Below are 24,351 nucleotides of genomic sequence, written 5' to 3'. Positions count from 1 at the left end.
AAATTAAAAGAGAGAAGCAATTTCCAGACATGCAGTTCAGCTGTCCATTGACACACATATGAAGGCCTAGAAGCATGTGTGCAAGTCGCAACGTACCAAAAAAAGAAAAAGCATGCAGAGGTCTTCCAAACACACATTCATATGCGGTGTCCAGGCTGCTGGAGCAGATCTGAGTGTCAGCCGCCCAACTCTGACAGCTTATCCCGGGCCACAGCGCTGGGGACAAGGGGGGGGGGGGCGAGGATTAACCTCCATGTTTAATAGAAAATGGAGGAGGTGGTAGGGAGAGAGACAGAGGGAGGAGAGAGAGAGATGGAGGGATTTAGGAGCAGTGGTGCTATTACAGGCCGTTTACAGTGAAGTGAAGGATAGCCAGTTAATCCTGTTTACTTTCTATAGCCGCTGAGGTTTCCACACGTGTATTTGCGCGTACACCGTGCTGCGAGTCGCTTTTGGACCGTTGCTTTCAGACACCAGACGGGTCTTCACTTCAGAGAAATGGAGGGCAGAGGAGGGATTGATTGAGTTAGGTCATGAAAAGATACAATAGACTGAGCCACTTAATTCTTAAAGTGACCAGTGGGAATACAAACCCTTGAGATGCAGGCTGGCTTTCACATTACTCATGGGTGGTGGTGGGGGGATCATGAGATTTGGACTTTTGAGGAAGTATTGCCTTTTGAAAAGTCACTTGTTACCAGAGCCAATAAACCACCTTATACCGCTTCTGCTTCAGTGTCGCAATGTTTACTTGGAATATAATTATACCTTGAAGTAATTCGCTCAGATTTGTTCTCATAACTGGGGGATTTGTAGCTCATGCGCTCACTCAGGCAGATAACCGGAAATGTTAGTGAAAAGGTCAGTGGTTTAAGCAGCACCTGAGACCTCAGTTCAGTCACTGTAGATGAGCGCACAAACACACCAACTCCGGGGAGACAAACACCCCATTCAGAGCACAGAGGACAGGAAAGATAATTTATTTATTAACCAATTACTGCATCAGAGTATTTTTCTCTCAGCCATGCCGTCTTTGTTCTGTACGGGCTTTCTCGAAGCTTTTTCTCATACACCTGCCAAACTAACTGCTTTTCGCTGCAATCATTCTCGTGAAACGATCGTCTCTGCCGGGAATGAGCTTAAATCTGTTTCGCCTCGCTATCATTTGGTTGCTCAGGGTTCCCCTAATCAGAATGGAAACATTTTAGAGCTCACTCTATTATTTAGACTATTAATGGCCATTGTTCACGATCTGACGGCAGAGAGGGATGACTGAGGCCCCGCAAGATGGCAGCTCATATTTTAACTTATTAAAATCGGAGACGGCGCCGAGAACGAAAACAAAGGCCTGCTCCAAATGAAGCGACTTCTACAAGGTTAAAGCATGCAAAGATCGTGCACTTGTCAACAATAATTAAAGGAGAAGGCATTCCGAAGTTTACAAAGGATTCTGGTTGGAACTGGATGCTTTTTTGCATTAATTAAAGGTTAGCCAGGTTGAAAGCAGGAATAATCAGGGAAAAAAGGTGAGCATGTGTTTCTCAGTCTTAAAATGAACAAAGACTGAGGTTTGGTGTGTCACTTGTTTTAATCTTGAAGAAAAAAGTTTCATTTTCCCTGGAGTATTTTTGTGTTTAAAGAGGTAAAAAAAAAAAAAAAGACAAAGTGCATTTGAAAAGAAATATATATGTTTGCCTATAGAGCTCTGTTCAAAGAAATTATGGACAAAATATGAGATTATTTGTTTTGATAACTTTGAATAAAAATACCATATCTGTAAGGTATTAATGTTATTTACATAAGAGTTAATTTTATGCATAACATGAGGTTAATTTCTTTCATTTAAAGAATAATCCTATTTATACAACTGCAGAAATAGCAAAGAAAATTATTGCATCAACATTTTCTACATTTATTGATTTACTTGACGTTGATAGAGGCTAAAATAAAAATATAATTTCCTCTTTTCTTTTTTTTTGCAAAGTTCTGTGACGTTATCAAAAATAATGTTACCAAAGTAGAAACATGTCATGTTGCAGTGAGTATGTACAAAGATAACTATACTCCTAGAGTGGTAGTGAGTCAAACACAGTGTTTTAGTAAATGTTCACATTTTAAAACTAACTGAAACTGGAAATGCTCGTATCTGTGGGATACAATGTTATATTGGTGGGTATCTCCTGTCTTTCAATTATAGAGGTTCTGTGTTATGACACTAAAGTTGCATTGGTTGTTTCAATGCGCCCCATCAACTTCAACCTGTCGATCTGCTCCAAGTCTGCCAAAAGTGGTGTAAACTTTTGGATTTTGCGACAGGCTGTCATTTATAAAATGACATAAAGATGATTTATTCCTGTGCTCCTTCAGGCATCTTATTATTGTTATTATTATTATTTTTAAATTCTCTCAGCATACTCACAATGTACCTTTGCTTCCAGGAATTTAGTCTGCAAAAGCAGGGATAAACATAACAATCTCTTGAAAAAGTAGATGTTCATCAGAGCCTCAGATTTGCTTCTTAGAAAAACATGCATGATTTTCAGGTTACCTTGGGTAACCTGAAAAGGTTACCTGGGGTCTTGGCTTTCTGAAGAAACTAAACTGTTATTTAAAACCCACATACTCAACGTTTCTTCTCAACACACATCTTGCATGCATCTGGGGCGGAATTTTAGGGGAAATATCTAGGCTTTTCAACATTATTTATTGCCCAGAAGCATTCTTATAAGAAGTATATGAAAACAAAACAAAAAAAAATCTCATTTGTGCTGAGACTTATTAGATTGAAAATTCAGATTTATACAGTATGAAGAAAATGCAAAATGTCCATGTCTCAGTAAAATCAGAGAAAACAGAATACAACCAGTAACCACTGCACACTTCTGTTTTGAATAGAATGAATGGAGCTTCCAAGAATAAGTGATATTTTTCTTTTAAATGCTGAGTAGTCTGTTATAGATTTCTGTGATGTCAAGTGTGAAACTGATTCTTGGAACATGCTTTTGAAATATGAGCTTTGAATAAGGTAGATTTTGTTTGTGGATGATTTCTTTTAATACGGCTGCATGTTTTGAATTGGTGCCCCGCTGCTATAAAATTGCCGTTGACTTATTTTCCCTCTTCTGGCAGAACCTGCAACACTTCCATTTAAAATGTAATCTTTAAAGAGCCAACACATCATGGGATACTAATACAGTTCCCAGACGTCTGGTAGAGAAACATGACAGAACCTGACTTATATATATATTTTTTTAATTATTGCCCTGACAGATGTGGTCATGTTTAGGGAAATATTATCTTTTGAAGCCATTTCTTGTCATAAGAAGTTCAAGAGTTATGCCTTTCCTGTTCTTTTTACTCTTTTGAAGGGCTCTGAAGGAAAAATTGGCATATGGGTCAAATCATCTTCATAACCGAAAGAGATATTACCAAAATACATAAAGTTTCAGTTAACGTTGTTTTACAGGAATGAATTGGGGTGGTGGGGCATCAGTGATTTTGTTTTATTCTTTTGTAACCTACTCTTATCAGATTTTTTCCCCTCTGAATAAATGTACTCAAATTAAATATTGTATTTTGCAAGGTGTGATTTTGCTCATGAACTATAATGGTTTTTATTATTATTATTATTATTATTATTATTATTATTAATGTAGTGCTGCCATTAAGCTGTAGTTTTCTGCACTTGAGTATAGAAACACCGCTCTTTGTGACGCCCGATGCCGACTTTGTGATGCATGTGGCAAAGACGCAGATAGACTCTGGATTCAAGTTGTCTAGGGCGCTTCCCCATTGAGGGTGCATTAACAGGTGCACTGACGTGTAAGACATGCTGATGGAGTATTGAGGAAGAAAGATGTAAGGGGAATGGGATGAGCAACCTAGAGAGGCAGAGACGGAAACGGAGAGGTTGGTACGGCGGAATGGGTGGGAAAGAAGAGAGAAGAAGTCTCAGAGAGAGGAGATAAGTAGGTTAAACTTCCTGAGCTGAAAATAGCTATCTTTTCCATCAAATGGTTTCCAAGCTGCCCAGGGGGAACTGGCCATATACAGCAGAACCTCAACACTCTCGCACTAATCTGTAGTCACTGTGTTTCACGGTCATACATTCTGACCAGCAGCGATGTATTATCACGGTTTCCTTTAAGGGCATAACATTTGTGTGGCAGAAAGAAGCCTCAGGCCTTCAGGTTTTGTGTGGGTAATCTGTTTCCATTTATTTACTTTTTTTTTTTGTACCAGTTTCCTTACATCATCACATTATACATTGAATCTCATTTTTGATGTACGGTTTATGCATGCCTGTTTTACATTGCAACCAAAGAACTATGAGGAGTTCTAAGACCGTCTCCTAACGTGCTTTGAATACAGTAAAGTGTGGCATCTCAGAAACGCTAACGTATTAAAAAAGGGGATCTCTAAAGTGCATATTTAAGCACTTTTTGAAAAAGTATCTATACTCCTTGAATTTTTCCTGTATTTACTGCAATTGCTAACTAATGTCTTTGTGTTTCTTTTTATGATGGAACAACTGAAAGTGGTGCAGAATTGTGAAGTGAAAAGAAAGTAATTCATGGTTTGAACTATTTTTTTTAACATTTTTTGCTAAATGAAAGGCTTAACTGTTTAGCGTGCCTATGTTTTCTGGCACGCTGTGCGAGTACTTTGTAGAACCACATTTCACAGTAGTTTCAAGCTCCAGATTATCCTTTGGATTGGTGTTTGGACTTTGACTGGGACATCTCAACACATTTGACAACCTTTTCCACTTTGGCTTGGACTGAATGTTTAGAGTTGTTGTTCTACTGAAAGATGAACTTCCCTCACTGTCCTATAAGTACTTTGTGTACTTGGACTGGGTTTTGTCCCAGTATTTATTTACCCAACCTACTGTTCTTTCTAACCAAGTTCCCTAGAAAAGCATCCCCACAGCATGATGTAGTTAGCACTATGTCTCACCATGTTTTAAAGAGGTGTGCAGTGTTAGTTTTATATCGCACAAAGCCTTACATTTAGACCAAAAATGTTTGTTTTGGTCTCATCTGACCAGAGTTTCTTCTGGTGCGTTTGTTCCGTTTATATGGTTTATCCTGTTTGCAAACGATGAAAAGGACTTAATGGATTCTCGTAATGACTTCTTCTAGGCAGTCTTCCACAAAGGTAGGGTTTGTGGAGTGCATGGCTACAGATTCTCTCACCCGAGCTATTGATCTCTGCAGCTTCTCTAGAGTAACCGTACATCTCTGTCACATTTCTGCTTTCCTTCCACAGCCTGTCAGTTTAGGTGGATGACCATGTCTTGGTTTGTCATACTTTTCCGTTTTCAAATGTTGAATTAAATTCATTTGGAATATTCAGAGTTTGGGATATTCTTTTATAGCCCTGCTTTAAACCTTTCCATAATATTATCATTGATCTGTGTGGTGTATTCCTTGGTCTCCCTAATGCTGCCTAAACTGGATACTGGGATTATGACATTCAAGTATTTTTTTTTTCTTTGACTACATATGCAGCAAACTTTTTAGATTTTTATTTGGATTTTTCCTCCCCCCTTTTCACTAATTCACTACAGTTCCTCTCTAATTTAAATTCAATTAAGTTTGTTCAAGTTGGTGTTGCCTAATATGACAAAAATGTGGGGGTAAGGGGACCTTTACAGGGAAACTGATACACTCACTGGGCACTGCACACTTTTCATTCAACATGCGTTGACGGTCTGATCTGTCGGATTTGTAAAAGGCATTTTGACCTTCTTCTCTACATAAAATCAAACACAATTATTCTCTCTTGTTTCTCCCTCTCCCCTTGGCACTTCCCAATTTCCCGAAGCAGATGCTTTTCATATGCCCCCTTTCGTTTCTTTCGTGGCTCTCTTTTCTTGTGAGACGGTTTTGATTATGTTTCACCTCCGTTCTCCCACTTGTGTGTTTTTGTGTGTATGCTGTATTGGTATTCCAACCTATTCCACTTTCCTCTGGAGAAATTGGCTTCCTTTGATGGGCCAGGAAAAAAAAAAAAAAAAAAACTAAAAGGGAAGCTTTGACTTTCTGTTGCTTTTTCTTCTCCTTCCCTATCCCCCTCATTCCTTTCACGTACTTGTCTTTAACTCTTCCTGCTCCATCTCTCTGTGAATTTCTTCACTGTTCTTTTTAGGTTGCATTCTTGGCTCCTTTCTAAAAAAGTAAAGAGGTCCCCTTTCTTGCATCAGACTTATGAGTTCTACTCATCTTTGGGAAGACAGATTCCTGCACATTTTTCAGTTAGGTGCATCTGCTTAGACGAGTATGTTTTCAATTAAATTCAATGGTTAAGACGTTACATGTTTTTGTTTTTTTTTTTAATCCAAAGCACTGTATCTTAAGCGTAACTGTGTGACTGAAATCTTAAGCCGAACAAATATAAAGCCCATTTGGGTACGAGTAGGGTTTAGGATTTACATGTAGATAAATGTGTCTTACTTTTCATCCTTTCGAAGATGCTTATTGAGAGCAAAATTTTGCTGAAAAAACATTTCATGAATTGCTTTATTGTTCTTAATCTTCAAGTTGTATTAAACCCTTTAACACAGACAGAAAAAAAAATAATTTAGGTACACAAAAAGGGACACAAAGCTTTTTTACAAGATTCTTACATGGCGATGACTGACTGTTAGGAAAAAGTGTGTCTTCATGTCATTGTAATCAGCAGTAAATTGAAATCATCAGTGTCCATGCACATAGGCGCACCACATTTTCTATAGGGTATAACACATTGGTCAAGATGGTTGCTTGTACTTTTAATAAAGGAACAACTTTTGGAGAAGTGTAATTGCATGTCATTATCCAACTCCATTCATTGTAACACACTCTTGTAATTCTAATTAAAGGTAATTGCCTGTAATTTGCAGGAGTCGTTAAAAGGATTAAAACTCAGGGACTGGAAGAGTTAATAGAGGCTGTAAAGGCAAGGCAGTAATTTGGAAGCCTGACGAGACTTATCGGTCTCTCTGTCCGTCCATTCCGGTTTCAAAAAACCTTTTTTTTTTTGTCCAATTTGTGATAACAATATTGACTGATTAATGCTCATTTTGCTGAGTCATCTGATAAATTCTGTCGATGACGGGATTCTAAAAGTCTGACCTGTAATGAATGAAAAGGAATGGTGAGAGTACAGTCCCCTGTGGTGCTCCTGTGCTGCTGACCGCCTGGTCAAACAACCTCACAAACTGTGGGCCGTTGGTCAGGTTTGATAAACATTTGCCCCCTGCAGATCCTATAGTATTTCATAGTTTTGTCAGAATGTGAACAATTAAAACAGAAAGGAATCCTCGTGGTCATTTGCTTTGTGCAAATGACCCCGGCATCGTTAAAGAAGGTGTCTGACAGTATCTCCAAGACCTTTATGAGGAAGGAAGTTGGGTCAACATGTCTGAAGTCATTGACAACTTCCAGATGAATGGACTAAATAAAGAATCCTGGTGTGGGCAGCAAGGGAATTAGGACTCCATTCATCTGGATGAATAAATATCAGCAGAGCGCGAATCCATCTATCCATCCCTCTGTCCGTCCTTCCATCATCTTTACCAATGTCTTCTTGAGGTAATAGAGTAAAATTAATGTGTTGCATGCTTTGCTCTGCAAAGCAATCAAAAAACAATTATAACCAATCTTGCAATGCATTGTGATTTTTTATTGCTACTAGCTTTGAGAAAAGGCAACAGCAACAAAAATATCAATCATAAACTCAGGTTGGGAAGCTCAAGCTCCACTTTTGTGCAGTGGTTGCTTGTTTGTTTTTTTACTGTAAAACGGTTAACTTAGACCTTTTGCTCTATCACCTGTTTAAATGTGATGCTCCATCTATCTGCATCAGTTCCTTTTGATGAAGTCCATCCATTTTTGGACTTTATCAGATTTTGCTTTGAGTTTGGACCTTGTTCTGTTCTAGATATTTTACCTTCTTCACTATTTTTTTAATCCTCACTTTAAATTTTTATTCCTCTGCTCTAATATCAAAACATTAAGATTTGTTTGCATATTTTTGCATAACAGATGATATACCAACCAATTTGTTATTTCGTAGCAAAGAAACCGTCTCTAAATCTGTCTGCAATTTTAATTTAGTCCATTTTTCATTGAAATAAGATTCCATAAAAATGAGGCATCTGCCATTTTTTCATCTCTTTTTCTGTCTTCCCGTGTCTTTGTGTTGTGCAGTTGCATATCACCCCGTTGGAATAACATTAAACAAACGTATTTGTTTGGTTATTTTTAAACATGCATTAACATTTTGCGTTTCCATCTGGTGTGCAAATAGAAACGCAATTTTTGATCAATCGGAAGTTTTAAACATTGCATAATTGCAATTTGAAAGAAATAATTTCAGCCTACATTTTTGTGGGCAGTACCGCTAACTCCACAGTCGTCTGGCAAATAGTTATCGACATCCTCTGCAAGAAGGGTAAGCAGAATGTGCACAAGCAACACTAACCTCTTTGGTAGTGAAGCAAAGTCCATACTAGAGTGTTGGGGACATTAGATGATGTGGAGTGCGACTAACATGCCCTGTAGGACGACATATTATTGGATTTTCACTCTCTGTACAGCTCTATTCATCGAAATGATCTAAAGTACATGCTAGAAATACATCACGTTGTGTATAATGAATTTTTGAGCTCCATTTTCTGAATTAATTTACTGAAACAAATGAGCCTTCCCATCATACACTAATTTATTGAGATGCACTTGTAAAATGAGCCGGGCCTTCATTCTCTGTTGACCAAAGTAGGACAAACTGACGCGGTAACAATTAACCAGCCTTCTCCTCTGACCTTGTGTTTCAGGACATGGGTCCTACCAGCATGCCCTCAGTGCCCCTCATGGTGGGCTGCGGAGTGTCCTGCACTGCTCTCCTCATCCTGCTGCTCATCTACGCTGCCTTTTGGAGGTGACTGCATGCACACACATTTAATAGTGTGACACTGATATCTGTATTTTATACATTCCCTGTTCGCACAATGCTAATGTTCTTTTCACGCTTCTGCCAGTGCAAATTGGAAAAAAAAAAATAAAGCTTAATTTGTGTCCATCAGCTATGGCGGCAAAACAAAAAACAAACAAAAAAAAGCCATCGAGGCCTAATAAAGAACAAAATAATTCAGTTACAGCAGAGGGGGTTGGTGACTGGCTTTTCCCTCCTTTGATTCCTTTATTTGTCTTTTACTAATACTCTTTACAGATGCCAAAATCAATCTGATGACTAAGCTGTCTTGGAAAAGAGAGAGAGAAAAGAAAGATCTGTAGGGCTTTGAATGTGACTTTTTAAATCTTTCTAATCTTCTGCTCCTAAGGTACATCCGGTCAGAGAGATCGATCATCTTGGTCAACTTCTGCTTCTCCATCCTGGCCTCCAATTTACTGATTCTGCTAGGACAATCTCAAACACTCAACAAGGTAAAGCACACTTTTCAAGACATACATACACACATATATATATATATATATATATATATATATATATATATATATATATATATATATATATATATATATATATATATATATATATATATTGTTTTTACAGACCTTTATCTATGATGGTCACAAATTCAAATTGCCTATTTTAGTAGCTTTGAAAACAAAACAAAAAAAAAAAACAGCTTACAGGATTTACAGCTTAATACAGTGGAGGTTTCAAAGCAGCATGCTGACATTTTTGGCAAACCCCTCTGAGCCGTCTGACTAAGCAAGCCTTCACCGTGTGGCAGTCAGGATCGATCTAGCTGAAGAACACAGCAAAGCCACCTTCAACATTAAAGAACAAAGAGTGTTCTTGATTAGATTGCCGTTTTCGATTACCTGCTGTTTTGTTCTGCGGAAGTTTCACTTGTTTTCTTCTTATTTGATGCCTTTACTAGTTTATCTATGCATCTGTGTATTTTGTAAGGTATCTCAGTTTTTTTGGGTTTTTGTTTTTTTTCTTGCTTTAAGTTCTTGCTTTACTTCTCGCTTTGCTGCAGGGGCTGTGTACTGTGACTGCTGCTTTCCTGCATTTCTTTTTCTTGGCGTCCTTCTGCTGGGTGCTGACTGAGGCATGGCAGTCCTACCTGGCTGTCATTGGCAAAACAAGGTCACGCATCATTCGCAAGCGTTTTCTGTGCCTCGGCTGGGGTAAGTATACACATGCTCGATCCATTTCACATTATACATTTGTCAGGACCTCGTTTAGGATTGCGTTTTGACTCCTGATGCCTGCTCGCCATAAAACAAACGTCTATGAAATATGCATGCAGTTGCTCATGTTGAAGATACAACAAGCACAGACATGGGTTGTTCAATGAACTGCAGTGTTCATTGAAGCCTTTTTAAATAGCTAGCTTTCAATCTGAAAGACCAAACCTATTTCTGAACATACTTGCATGTTGGTGTGATCACAACTGATCGAAAGCTCATCTTACCTGAAGTTTTGATGATACTGCCTCAGGATGATGGGGTGATATGCAGCATCAGTGTTCAATCATCTTGCATTTTAAGTCAAACATGTGAATCTTGGTTTCATCTGACTAAAGTCTTTTTCATTGTGTTGGTTAATTGGAAATACGTTACAGTTTTTAGCTGTAATATGGGGAAAATATGAGGACCTTCAAAGGACCATCCCGTCATAACTATGACTAGAATTAGAATTGCTTTGAGATGTTTCAAGCTTATCTGTCATTTTCTATGGGGATTTTTATTGTTTAACTACCAGGCTTAATTTTTCCTAAGATTTGGACATTGACATTCTTGAAGGGGCACAAGCTCTTAATTTTTAGAGCTTGGCCGAAATAGCAACGAGAAGAGCAGTTTATTTTTTTTTCTCTTTGAGTTTCAGTAGTTGGGAGTTGCTGCTTGATAGAACCAATCTATTTCAGAAAGCTAAATAAGCGTCCACTATTCCAGAACATACTCGACGGCACTTTCACCACGGACTTTTGTAAATAACAAAACTTTCTCTTGTTACTTTTAGTGGACTTCTATCCTGCCCCTGAGTCCCACTGCAAATAATTACAGTTTTCTGAATTGGTTGCTGATTGAAGCAGTCTTATGTGAGGTGCATTAGTGATGGAGCGCAGCAAGACCGGCTTGTTTCAGAATGGAAATGTAACCGCTTATTATCTTGCAGTGTTGAAATTGTTGCCCGTATTATGCTTAACAATCTTCATTCCCTGCATTCTCATTATACACTATTCGACGGCTCTATAAGCAATTATTTACTGCTTTATGTCCCAAAAGCCATATTTACACTTTCTTGGTGTTTTCCTTATTCACACACACCAAGAAAGGACAGGCTGCTCACTGAGAGCGCACACTGCCGCTATTCATCCGTACGCCACCTTTTCCGTTCACCTTCCATGTTACTCCATTATGCCGTCTCCTCGGCATTGTACAACCAGGTGCAACATGGACGGAGAATGTTCGGTGTATAATCAAAAGATATGATAACATCTGCACAACACGGGGGAGATGCTTCAAGATAGGCCTGGAAATTACAACACTGCACCATCCACTACACACACACCCACACGGACACAATCTGCTCATTTCACTCAGTATTGATCCCAGCAGTCTAATCTGCCAAGTCACTGATGCCCTTACCTGATAGAGGCAGAGAATGTATAGACTGCTCTACAGTCACAGATGAGGAGATACTGACACACACAGAGAGGGGGGGGGGTGCTGGTGGTTGCTGCACGTTCCTCCAACACACTCCCAGACGCACATGAAACGCATGAAACAGTTGGGTAGAACGGAGAGGATCAAACGTGTTATCCTCCTTCCGTCCGTTTTGCAATTTTCCCAGCAAATTATGCGATTGAAATCTGTTGCCAAGGAGAAAGGAGATTTTTAGGGTGTAACTGGATTTGGGTCGGAGCCAGATACGTATATGCATAGGTGTGTGTTTGTGTGTGTGTTTGTGTGTTCACTGCATTATACAAGTAAACGGCAGATTGATGTTGTTGACTAACTGAGACTCGGTGCAGGCTGCTTGGTGGACAGGCTTGGCTCTCAACCATCTTATTTGTTAAAGTTAATGTGACTTTTTCTAATTGCTTTTCATTACCAGCCATAATCACAGCTTTGTTAATTACGAGAATATTTCAGAGCCAAACTCATTACGGGCGCCGCGATGTTCCTTCTTTTTGCACGCAGGCAATCGGCAACAGTCACGCTTTTTTTTTTTTCAATTTACAGAGACAGACAGATTGAGCTGCACGATATATGGAATGTTGTTGGGGTTTTTTTTGCCAAATATTTCGCAACTTTTCATCTATGCACACCACACAAAATTTGATTTAAAAGCAATTTTTTGAAACTACGTAAAGAATTTTCTTTTTCAAAGTGATGAAATGTTGAAAAGGTGCAAATGGCACGCGTGTAGACACATTGCCGTGACTATTAGTGTTTTTTTAAGGGAGCATATGCACAACACAAAATCAAATCGGCCTCAGTCACCCGTTCACGTGTTACGTTCTGTTGCAAAGCAAGCTTTGCATTTAGTTGGTAGAGTCAGAGTTGTTCTTCTCACTGTCTCTTGTGCCAATGTGTCCCATCACCATCCAAGCTTCCTTTCATCCTTTTGTCTCAGCCGTTTGATCTTTTTCTCTCTTCTCGCGTGTGTGTGTGCGCGTGTGTTTCTCTGCAGGTCTTCCAGCCCTTGTTGTTGCAGTGTCGGTGGGTTTCACCAGAGCAAGAGGTTATGGCACCGCCAGCTAGTAAGTATTCTGCCCAAGACTCCCTGCTTGCTCTTGCGCTCTAATCACCACTCAATTTGGATGCCTTCGCTTAATAGCAGCTTCTTCCTCTCACTAGCTCTCAAATGGGCCTGAGGTGTAGTGGCATTCACTGGTCTTACTGCCAGATTTCCATTGGTTTCTCTGTATATTTACAAGTAGAAGGCTCTTAAAGAAGACCATGCAGTGGTGATTATCAGATCTGGATTGTTACCAATATCAGTTTTTTTTTTTTTTTTTTTATGATTTAATAAGATATTTATTTCATCAACAAAGTTGCCAGTTTCCCCTAATTTATCAGTGTGCTGTATATTGACACCTTTTAAAAATATGGTAATATAAAGACTGAACTGAATGAGATGTACAAGATTCTTATTTAATAAGCTCAACATGATGCTCTCAATGCAATTAACAGGAGGTATCATCAAGGCACTTGATCGCTTTCGGAAATTACAGTTCAAGCTTTAAGTATCTCTGTGGCTTGCGGTATTTATGACTACATTATCAGGTTTTACGAGAGAAAGTGTTTTTGGAAGACTCCAAGGCCTCTCACATAGACTGGAACTATACTTAAAAAGTAGTTTATGCATTTAAAAGAGGCCAAAATGTGTATGTTTATTATAGTTTGGATGCAATATAAAAATGTAAGTGTGTGCAAATTATCCACCTCATCTCTCCACCACCTGCGTGACTGCTACTTTTTAAAGGGACTGTTACATTTTTTTATTTAGTTATTTGTTCTTCTTTTAAAGTGGAGCTCTGCTTTGCAGTTAGTAATGATCCTGCCTGGAGTAGGCAGGCGCCTTTAGTTTTCAAACTTAACTTGCTAAATAGTTTGTGACAGAAATATTTTCAAACAGCTGATTTTTTTTTTCTTATTTTTTATTTTTTTAGCAAGGGAATAGTGTAAAGTAGTGGCATTTTAATAGGTAGCTGAGAAGTTGTACACAACCCAAGGTAGAGATGGGGAAGTGCTCCATATAGTCAGTGACTCCAGTCCTTTTTGTGGCATTTTATTAAAAGACCTTTCAACCACAGAAAAAAAATCACATAGACAGTTTTACTGAGTGGAAAGAGTAACTTTTTTTTTAAACATTAATAAATAATAATGGCAAATAAATAACGGCAGTGCGCCACTCTCTCTCACAAGGGTTTATTTTTGGAAGAAAAAAAACATACAGAAGTCATTATTTAAACAAGATTTTTTTTTTTTATCAATCTTTAAGATGACGTCACGTTTTATTGTTAAATGTTTAAGTAACCGCAGTGGTTATGTGTAACCCAGATCATGCTGGTTCATGTTTCAGAACAACAACAACTCCCTCCAGGCAATGCAATGATCTGATAAAAAAAGCAAAAACAGATTTTATAGTCATAGGCTCTTAAGATGAATTTTGAATGATTGCATGCATAAATGTAGTAGCCTCTCTTTCTTCATAAGTATTTCACTTTTTTATTTATTTATTTATTTATTTATTTATTTATTTATTTATTTATTTATTTTATTTTATTTATTTTATTGATTCTTAGTCAACAGAAAGCACATTTTTACCAGGTAATCCTGAAGAGCACTTTGAATACACAACCTTGTGGGATTAATCATGTTGTTTCTTTCTTTCAACTCAATATTTGCCTTTTGGATAAGAGGGTTTATCAGATACCTGGAAGTAAGAGACTCCTGTTTAGATTTTTCAAAGCCTTCATTGCAATCTCTATGTCCAGCCAGACATGAAAATACATGTCATATATCCATGTCTGTCTATATCCTGCTTTGTTGGTCCAGCAGCAGGACCAACAAAGCAGGCCTTCGTTGGTCCTGCTGCTGTTAGTGTACTAATATTGGTTACCATGGAGACTAAGCAGAGACTGGCAGGGAGTCATTGCTAATGAAGGAGTCACCCAAATTTATTGTACAAATCTGTCTGTTGCTGGGCATCAGGAGATCTACATTAAAAAGAAAACAATCTCAAGTGAAACAAAAAAAACAAAAAAGCAATTTCATTTAGCTATAAAAAAAAATATAAAAAAAAGTCCAATAAATTCTTCATTACTTGGACACTTTCACCAAATAAATTTGAGTTAGGTTTTTTTTTTTTTTTTTTTTTATCTAAAGTTTCATCACCTCTCACACTGAAGTGAAATGTGAGCCCTCAATCTGTTTTCTTCCAGCTGCTGGTTGTCTTTGGAGGGCGGCCTGCTTTATGCCTTCGTTGGTCCTGCTGCTGTCATCGTTCTGGTGAGTCTGCCCACTATTGCATGGTTTGGATGGTGGTCCTTGATTGTTATGCTCCCTCCAAACATTATCCGAATATGACCTTAAACGTTTGTGGACAATGTTCCATTGGCTACTTGAGATAATATTTCCTACATATATCAAATATATTAATTATATTTGATTTGGATGTGTAACTAATATTTGAATAATTCATGACGTTTGTGAATATCCAAAATGTGTGTGGACTTGGTCACATTTGGCTGCTTTGTTGTCGGGGAATGATTTTTTAGGTAAAGGTATGTGATTTTAGCAGAAATGGAACGGGTCGCTATGACCTGACTAGTCAAAATGATGATTAGAAAACGTGGTTAATGTTTGTGACTGTGGCCAGTTGGCCCAAATTTTAGCAGAGGGATTCTGAGTCCTCTGTGATGATTTCATTTTTATATTTCTGCCACTCACAAACTCTCAACAAAATGGCACTCAATATGTGGCTTTAATCCTAAAATGGGAGTCAAGAATTGGAAAGGAAAAGATTTAACATACCTCTACAGAATTCACACGCATCAAATTGATTTTTTTTTTTACTTTTGCCTAAATGTAGTTACATGCAAACATACATGTTGTTATACATCTTGCCTAATCTGTCTCATTGTACTTCAAATAAATTATACATTGTAGAAATATTTCAAACTAATATGCTAATATTTATTTTCACTTATAATTAGTAACAAATTGTCATAATATAATAATTATGGCATCTTGCGTCTTGGCCTGAACACAGCTCTGCCGTAGCTAATAAAAATGTCAGAGAGATGTCACACCTCAGCACATCCTGTTTCCTGCCTGTTCCTCCTGGGTGTTGGGAAAGCTGCAGCTGAGGACTTGGAGAGCCTTTGCATGATGACAATATCAATATGATACATCCATATCTCCACTCTTCATCCTCTTCCACAGTAAACTGTGCAGAGCAAGCTCAGGGCTAAGTCAACCAAATAATGAGAAACATTGTTTTTTTTGTCAATTTGATATTTTTATTCTTTCACTGTTTGCCGCTGCAGAGGATAATGAAAGGAGGGCGGTTAGGGGCTGCCTCTTTATAATAATATTGATTTTATTTTATTTATGGCCCTTTTTTTTATTATTATTTTGAAGGCTTGCACCAGTACCCTCTTCAACAAGTGTTGCCCCTGGTGACTGCCTACAGTACATGGTCAATGCTAATAGCTGGATGCTTATGATTTATTATTCGAGCATGTCATAATAATGCAACAATATAAGACCATGGTGGGAAGAAAGATACATAAAGCAACAAAATGCAGCATGTTAACGTTTTGAATGCATATTTTAAAATTAGACCACTTTTTATATCTGACACAATCAAAATCACTCAGGTCCAAATGCACCTGCAAAACAAAACACGTAAATTACAATTGTCTTACATGGTCTTCTTCAGTGAACACCCCGACTGCATACAAAGTGCCCTAAATGACTTTGTTAAACATGTTTAATATACTGCCATAAGTTAGTAACGTTTACCACAGTTCCAACAAAATAATTTCACATCCTCATTGTTCAGACATGCATCATCATTAAATGTACTCAACATAAGGTTCATATTGATTTTGACAGGAATCTTAACTCTTATATATTTGTTTAAATATATGCTTCTTGCCAGACTGGCAGTGCGGAAAGGAGCATAAATAAAATAAAGTTTGGCAATACTAAATGCTAAAAAAAAAAAAGGAAAGGAAAATCTAACTTCTGATTGGCCCCATCCCTCAAAAGCTGATGGCATTAATGAGTATGCATGCTGATCTCAGTTGCTCTCCGGCCGTCACTTTAGAAGCACACATGTCAAAATGATGAGCAGAGACCCTTGAACCCCGAGTTTAAAATGTCAACCCAGGGAAAAAAGAATACAGTGTAAGCAGACAAAAGCTTTTGGCTATATATTAGATTTCTACACTGAATTATAGCCCTATTCTTGCCCTTAAACTTTCCCTGTAATGCGTGCTTTCAGAGCATGAGTCACCGAACCAAATGCATCTAGGGCTGAAGCCTGTCCTTGACCATAAATTTAGAAGGAACATGGTGGGGCATAAATATAGCTCTGTGTGAGTTGTTTTTACCAAGTTCAGTGGCTGGACATTTTTTTTCACGCACAGCTACCTAAACTCGGCTCTACAGTAAAATGTAGTGCCATAATTGCATCTCAGTGGGGTCTTAATTGTCTGTTTTTCTACGGAGCTGTGATAATTCGTGCTTAATGAATCTCAGGGTGGAGATTTCTACCATTAGGTTTAATAAGTCTGGATAGAGTGTGCTACATCTTAGGTTGCTAATTGTTGCCACTGTTGTTGATGCTGTTGGGTGGCATCGAATCTGTCACTCCTGCTGTCGAGCACATGTCAGGAAATAAACTATGGATCGGACACATTCACGGATGTGCAGATGGGATATGGATGCTTGTACTGGAATTTCTGACAAGAGAGCTTGGCGGGGCTTTTTCGAGGAGATAATGGATTTCATGACTGTTAATATTCATTGCTTGGCTACTATTATGTCCAATTTCACTATTTCACTTGTCACATGTCCTTAACTTCTCACCCTCGATTTCTTCCTTCTTTTCTCCTTGCCTCCATTCCTTCTCTTGTTCATTTATCAGTACTTTCGGGATGCTGCAATGTTTTCTTGTGAATTCTGTGGCCTACAAATACTGATCTTGGTGCACTTATCTCAAAAAGTTGTGCTCAAAGTTACTTATTTATTTAAGCTTTATTTTTGCGATAATGTGGTCTTGCAAGAAAGTTGAAATTTCTGTACCTTCTTGAAATAGGTTCCCATCAAAGTTTTTGTACCTGATGCATTATGTATGTTAAGAGTTATGTTATTTGGGGAAGGAGAAGGTGTGTGAGCATTAGGGCCACCCATTTATTGCGACCCAGATGGTAGGAAGAAAACTTATTTTGCGGTTTGTTCACAAAGCAACACTTGCGCTTTGTAAATATCAGTTGCAATACTGGAGCACAACCTGTTGTGTGCCGTCTGTCTTCCACTTCGCCACCGTTCGCTCCAACCCACCCACCAGGGAGCAGTTCAGGGAGGAAGTCAAATATAAAGACTCACTCAGTGGATCACGCCAGGCAATTTAAAACCCAGAACTTTAATTCAATCAATAAATTTCCCCCTGGATGCCCTGGAAAACACCCTAAAAGTGGACGCGTAAGAGGTTTGTGGAAAAGTTGCGATGACTGGTGAAAACTGCAAATCTGCGCAGAAATTGTGGATGAGTGAATTTGCGTTAATAGTTGCGATACTCATCTTCCCTTCCTTCCTTTTTCCCTCCCTTTCTTCTTTCTTCCTGGGAGGCAATCCTATATTCAGTTTGAACAGAACAACTTTTAGAGATGACAGGTTTTGGCCAGTTAAGTGACAAACAACCCAAACATAGAACTAAATTGAGAATAGGGCCAGTGATTCACAGGATTTTAATGGCCCTATTAGGGGGTGTTGTTCTTAATACTTACTTCAAGTCAAGTTCTTTTTTTATAGCACATTTCAGCAATAAGGCAGTTCAAAGTGTTTTATATCTAAGCCTGATACTCCCAACATATTCAAAACTAAAGAAACCTTTCAGATGAGACTTGAAAGGTCTTCAAGAAGGAAGAAATGAAAAACAGCTGCTTTCTGTTTGAGGCCCTTTCAATGCAGTTTAAGGTTTGATTTTTCACTTCTTGGCCCATTGTTTTCAGCTTTCCTCCTCCACTGCTGCCCCCACAATGTCGAAGCATGCTCCAAATCGCAGCTGCGACATGGCGCCCAGCCCCCTGGTATTGTCGCCGGTGCCTTCGCTCTAACAAACAGCTGTAATGAGAGTGGGGCTTCGGGCACAGAAACACAGAGACCTTCCCGCCGGACTCTTCTCTAATTAATGAACCTGGCCTTGAGCAAATAGCAGAACAGGATGATGCTGACTCACAGAGCTGGTGCCAGACATGACCGGCATGACAATATTCGTTCCTTCAATCTGGTGCTCCAGGAGCTCATTGTCAACCGCGGCACGATGAGTGTAGAGGGGATCATGGAGAGGAGAATTTTTCAGCAGACAGATAAATCCCCTGAAATATGTCACAAAGTGAGAGAAACAGAATGTATTCTACCTCAAAAAAAATAAAAAGTACTGACAGACCTTAAACTTCTCAACATTTTACAACATTACAGCCAAAAACGTCAATCTACTTAATTGGGATTTTATGTGATACACTAAAGCAGGGGTGTCAAACTCAATTTCACCGAGGGCCACTTCAGCATATTGGCCCCTCCTCAACGGGCCACATTGACGGTACAAATCAGGAGTGCATCCCTGCTAAAACACCCCAGACAAAAGGCTGACTTCCCTCATTCAGTTCTGTAGAGGCTTATAATGAGTCAATGGTCCAGGTGTGTTAGAGAAGGAACGCATCTAAAGCTGCAGATAGTAGCTCTGGAAAACTAGACTTGGGCACCTCTAGCATAAATGTATAAAAATACAATGTTAAAAATAAATTAAACAACACCTCATATTGTTAAATAACTGATTTCATGTATTGAAGTTTTAATTACATTTGAGTTTCCATAGATGTAAAATTACTGCTCAGTTTAAAAATTACAATATTTAAATTAGTGTTTAAAGGTAAGCAAACAAATAATAAAAACAAGTCACATGGGCAGACATTATAGACTTTANAAAGGTAAGCAAACAAATAATAAAAACAAGTCACATGGGCAGACATTATAGACTTTACGCAAAGATTTAGTCTCAGAGGCAACTGAAATCAATTAATTAAAAAAATCCTTTCTGAATATCATCTCATGGTCTCTGAACTAAATGCGTCTTTCTGACCGGGAACTGACAGCGTGTTGAAGAGTTATGGACGGACGCTTTGGAGCATCTGGTTAGGAAGCGCATTACAAACCTTTGGTTGAAATGGAGCTTAAATTCAAGTCTCCATTACAGACCAGAGAAAACTAAAGAGAATGCAACGTTGTGTTAATCCATTTGAGGAGCCGGCAGTTTATCTTGAGGAAATAAATGACGATGCAAAAGTTAATTAGACTGTAACACGCGCAGTCCGCTGCTCAACATGTGGACGCGGCTCCACCGCTGTGAAGAATTAGAAACCACTGTGAGAAACTCATCCAGCGGATTTAACAAATGGAGCCTTCTTGGTGCACGTTACCCTGGAGAGCGGCGGTCTGGAGGAGATGCAGACGTAACATCTGTCCGTTTCGGAGAAGCGAAACCACGCAACAAAAAAGAAAAAAGAAATAAAAAATCCTGGTAAAAGCGCACACCGGACCGCGCAGGGACCAGAGAGATTCAACTGACTGATGAATTAGTGCAGATTTTTCTGCAGAAAATCAATAAGCAGCTTGAGGTGACTCTGCTGCTCTCTAGTGGCGAGAAGCCATAATACTGACTGGTAACAATTGTAATGCATTGTGGGAGATGTAGTTTGTAGTCAATTCGTGCTCAAAACCATTTTAAGTCAATCATCGGCCTATAAAATGCTGGGGGAGAAGGAAGGGGCACATAAAATGGCATGGCGGGTCACATGTGGCCTGCGGGCCTTGAGTTTGACACATGTGCACTAAAGGAAGGAAACGAGTTTAGGATTTGCAACAGTTTTTTTTCCTTAAAAAATATTTGGTATACAATAAGGGTCTTGGGTGAGCTAGCCTGCTTCAAAGAGCAACTAGATAAGGTAGTGCTTAAGCTAAGCTAAGTTGCCGTGACATTTGCTGTGGTAAAACTATGAACTACCTAATGCTTTCACCACAGTTCATTTAGACTGCCGTCAAAAACTCCCAACGCGTGGCAGACAGCATTGTGGCAGGAAAGCATCTTCAGATCCAGTCCATGAAAATACAAAATTTCAAAAATCTTGGTCATACTTCCTTTGTCTCCGTAAGCTACTTGCATGGTTTTAGAGATTCACATGACGTTGGCATGAGGCGAGCATACTTGTGACATACATTGGTGATTGGTCATTCTCCAAAAAATTAGCCCTCATTGAACTATTACATACATGCTGATACAGCTGAACGTATTCTGCAAGAACAACTACCAGGTCATCCAGTCTGAGTGAAACGTGGCACGAGTGATACTCGGCAAGTTACAAAAATTTGCAGGTGCACGATTAGGCGCCATGACGACATGCAACACCAGCACTGGGGTACAATTGATTCTGTTGTCCCACGCACTTTAGGTACTAAAAATCCATCCATAGGCTTGGTGAAGGTGGTTAAATGGTAAGATACTTTTTCTGGTTTATGTTTTTTTCCCCTCATACAGCAAAGCCCCTTAAGAACTCTGACTAGGGGGAGGCATGACCCACACTTTGAAACGCCCTGGTGTATGGCATACTTACTCAGCCTATTTTACTCTTGAGACTTTAACTGTTCATTTAGTGGTGCTTTCCACAAATCTGGCCTTGGCAGAAGATTGGCCAGAAAAAAGCCATTGTTTAAGGAAATCAGTTAGACGCCCAGTTTCCCAGAATCCATGCATAGGATGAAGAGAACATGCGGAAGTGCTAATACAACCACTTTTTTCCACATTAGACAAAAAATGAAAATTTCTGGCATATGTGCAAAAAAAAAAAAAACAACAAAAAAAATAAACAATGACTTCAAAGCACTTGGAAATACAACAGATTTGCCTCACAGCAGATCCACTCCAAATAGAATTAATCCAGTTGGACAACGTAATGGCATTTCATTTGATAGAATGACGCCAAAGTCCAAATGTATATAAATAAGCTCAAAAGCACACATTACATTTAGATATTTATTTACTAAAAAAATAAACCATGCATCATTTTCTTTTCATGTGAAGTATGAGCTACTTTCAGTTGGTCTATCACATAAAATCCCATTAAAATGCATTGAAGTTCATAGTTGTGACATGCTATACTTCTGCAAAATGCTGTATCTGCTGAGCTCTGAAGATTTCTGTAGTATCATGGAAGCGATTTCTCTCTTTTGGCCAGGACCTGCCTTCGTGGGCAATTGAAAGGAAGAAAGGAAGGCAAGGATAACATGCACATGCACAAGTGTACGAAAATTGCTTCCCACTGATGCTGACAGGGAGCACGAGCAGATGATTGCTCAGAAACTCTATTTTGAACACCAGGCTTGTAAGAAGCATGTCACCAGGAAAGCAAATGTTCCAGATGTGCAGGATTTCAGATTGAAAGAGCTCTGCGAGCACTTACTCAGCTGTGTGTATGTGTTAGCGTGTTTAATTTTAAGTCTGTGCAACAGGATCAGTGTAGCCAGATGTTAAATATGCTTAAAAATAAACTGCTTGTTAGTTTAAGAAGCAAGCAAAGCGATCAGTGTCCTGTTTTCGCATTGAGATTTCTCTGTTCTCATGCTCATCTAAAATGTTTTCTGAAAAAATGTTTTTCTTTTTAGTTTCAAAATTGTCTTTCTTTTTTTTGTGGAGGATTTTTAAAATATCTTTGTTTTTGCCGTTGAAGCCTTTTTTTGGTTTTTTTTTTTGTTAAAAAAATCATATCAAAAGGGGAAAAAAAAGAAAGGGTTGAATTGTTCTTATTTTTGCTTTTCATCTATTACAATATTAACCATAAATTGACGTTTTTTTTTTTTTTTTATATTTTTTTTAATTCATTCATAAGGTTTTGGAAATGTCTAATTGAGTCATTCATTAATTAAGTCATTCGTTTATTTAATTGTCTTGTGTTTTTTTAATTTAATTAAAAATGTTTTTGTGTTGTTCAACAATTTGCTTACATATTTTCACAAGATCCTACATGTCAACTGGTGTGATTGCTTTGAAAGCTCCCGTCAGCAAACGTGGAAAACATCAGACAAGTGTTTAAATGCATTTAGAAAATCAAATTGTATTTGGCAAGAGGCATTCTTTAATTTGCTTTGTTGTGTTCAAGAAGAGCTAACCGTCAGAGAGGCTGACCCATACAGTGACGTGTTGAACAAGAATGAAAGAAGACCAGCTTTAGCTTATGTGCCTATTATGACAATGTCTTCTCTTTACATCTAACAGGTAAACATGCTCATTGGGATTGTGGTGTTCAACAAGCTCATGTCTCGAGACGGCATCTCAGACAAGTCTAAAAAGCAGCGAGCAGGGTAAGTTAACTTAAAAAAAACACACCTACACACATCTTCTACTGTCTGTTCAAGTCAACTTTTTCTTTTTTCTTTTTTTTTGCCTGTAAAACCGAAATCATATTTGCCATATTAGGCATATTTCTCCTTCTGTCAGACAACATTTTCCTGGCAAATGACTCAAAATGCCTCCGAGGGTCTCTTCACATTCGCACCTACTCGTACACCTGCGCATCGGCTAACAAAAAAATCAGAAAATATGATCTAATTTGGCAAGGAGATGGCGAGACATCTGTTATGTGCTGTTGCTCTCTGAGATGCATCTCGGCGTCACCTCCACAAATGGTAACCACCTAGCTCTCTCAGCGGGGTGACACAGATGAGCATGGGAGATGTGAAAATCAGTGGCAGTTGGAAATGTAATGTGAATAGAGAGAGTAACTCAAAAAGAGAGACCTAAAAAGCATGAAAACAAATCATATATCTTCACACGTGGCGTGCATGCAGATTTGTCAAAGTAAGGCATTGAAATCTATCAACTCCATACGGAGACGTTTACCATCTTTTCCAAACCTGAGTGGAAACCTCGTTGGTTCTCGCGTGTAAAAACCCATGTGTTTTAATTTTCGCATCTATTGATTCCATTGACTTCTTGTTCTCTGCCTCGTTGCATTTTCCTCAATGTACATTGATTGCACGAGTAGAAATTGATAGTTTGTTTATAACTGTATAAGCTTGCTCTCTAGGGGGCTGATTAGCTTTTGCTACCCAGGGATGTGGCTGAGATTAAACCTATTTGATCTATAAACACTTAAAACGCACATATACCGTTTAAGTCATCCCTGATCCTGGAAAGATTATTATGAGCATGTTTTCTGTCAGTTTAATTCAAGTGCATTGCCTTGCGAAAGTTTTCATAGGATTTGAACTTTTCCATATTTTGTCATGTACAACCATAGATTCAGTATGTTTTATTAGCATTTTATGAGGTAAATTAACACACACCAGAGCATAGATCTACAAGGTAAAGTGAATTATTCATTTTCTACACATAAGTACAAACGTTTTGTGCTTCATCCTCCAAAAAATGGAAAGATTATGGCACAGGTAACTTACCAAGCCATTGCAACCAAGAGGCCTCTGGTAACTTTGGAAGAGCTGCAGACTTTAAGCTGAGAGCAATGTTCACCTTTCATATGTAGTGCCTTGACACAATCTTCCTCAGGGTCCGGTCACCTCTTCTCGTTGTGCA

The 24,351-nt window shown here is 38.5% G+C and overlaps 1 protein-coding gene across 2 annotated transcripts in view; it reads left to right on the top strand.

The window, feature by feature from the left end:
• Positions 1 to 24,351, top strand: part of adgrb2 (adhesion G protein-coupled receptor B2) — a 273,817-nt gene that overhangs the window by 203,518 nt on the left and 45,948 nt on the right. For both annotated transcript variants that reach the window (XM_016663772.1, XM_016663771.1), the window contains 6 exons: positions 8,822 to 8,925; positions 9,329 to 9,431; positions 9,998 to 10,148; positions 12,661 to 12,730; positions 14,918 to 14,984; positions 23,035 to 23,120. In XM_016663772.1, coding sequence (XP_016519258.1) covers positions 8,822 to 8,925; positions 9,329 to 9,431; positions 9,998 to 10,148; positions 12,661 to 12,730; positions 14,918 to 14,984; positions 23,035 to 23,120 — 581 coding nt within the window. The remainder of the gene's footprint in view (positions 1 to 8,821; positions 8,926 to 9,328; positions 9,432 to 9,997; positions 10,149 to 12,660; positions 12,731 to 14,917; positions 14,985 to 23,034; positions 23,121 to 24,351) is intronic.

This window comes from Poecilia formosa, unplaced genomic scaffold (genome assembly GCF_000485575.1).
Source record: "Poecilia formosa unplaced genomic scaffold, Poecilia_formosa-5.1.2 Scaffold443, whole genome shotgun sequence".
In the NCBI taxonomy this organism is placed as follows: Eukaryota; Metazoa; Chordata; class Actinopteri; order Cyprinodontiformes; family Poeciliidae; genus Poecilia; species Poecilia formosa.
The sequence above is the reverse complement of the archived record's forward strand: the minus strand, read 5'-3'. Positions and strand labels throughout refer to the sequence as shown.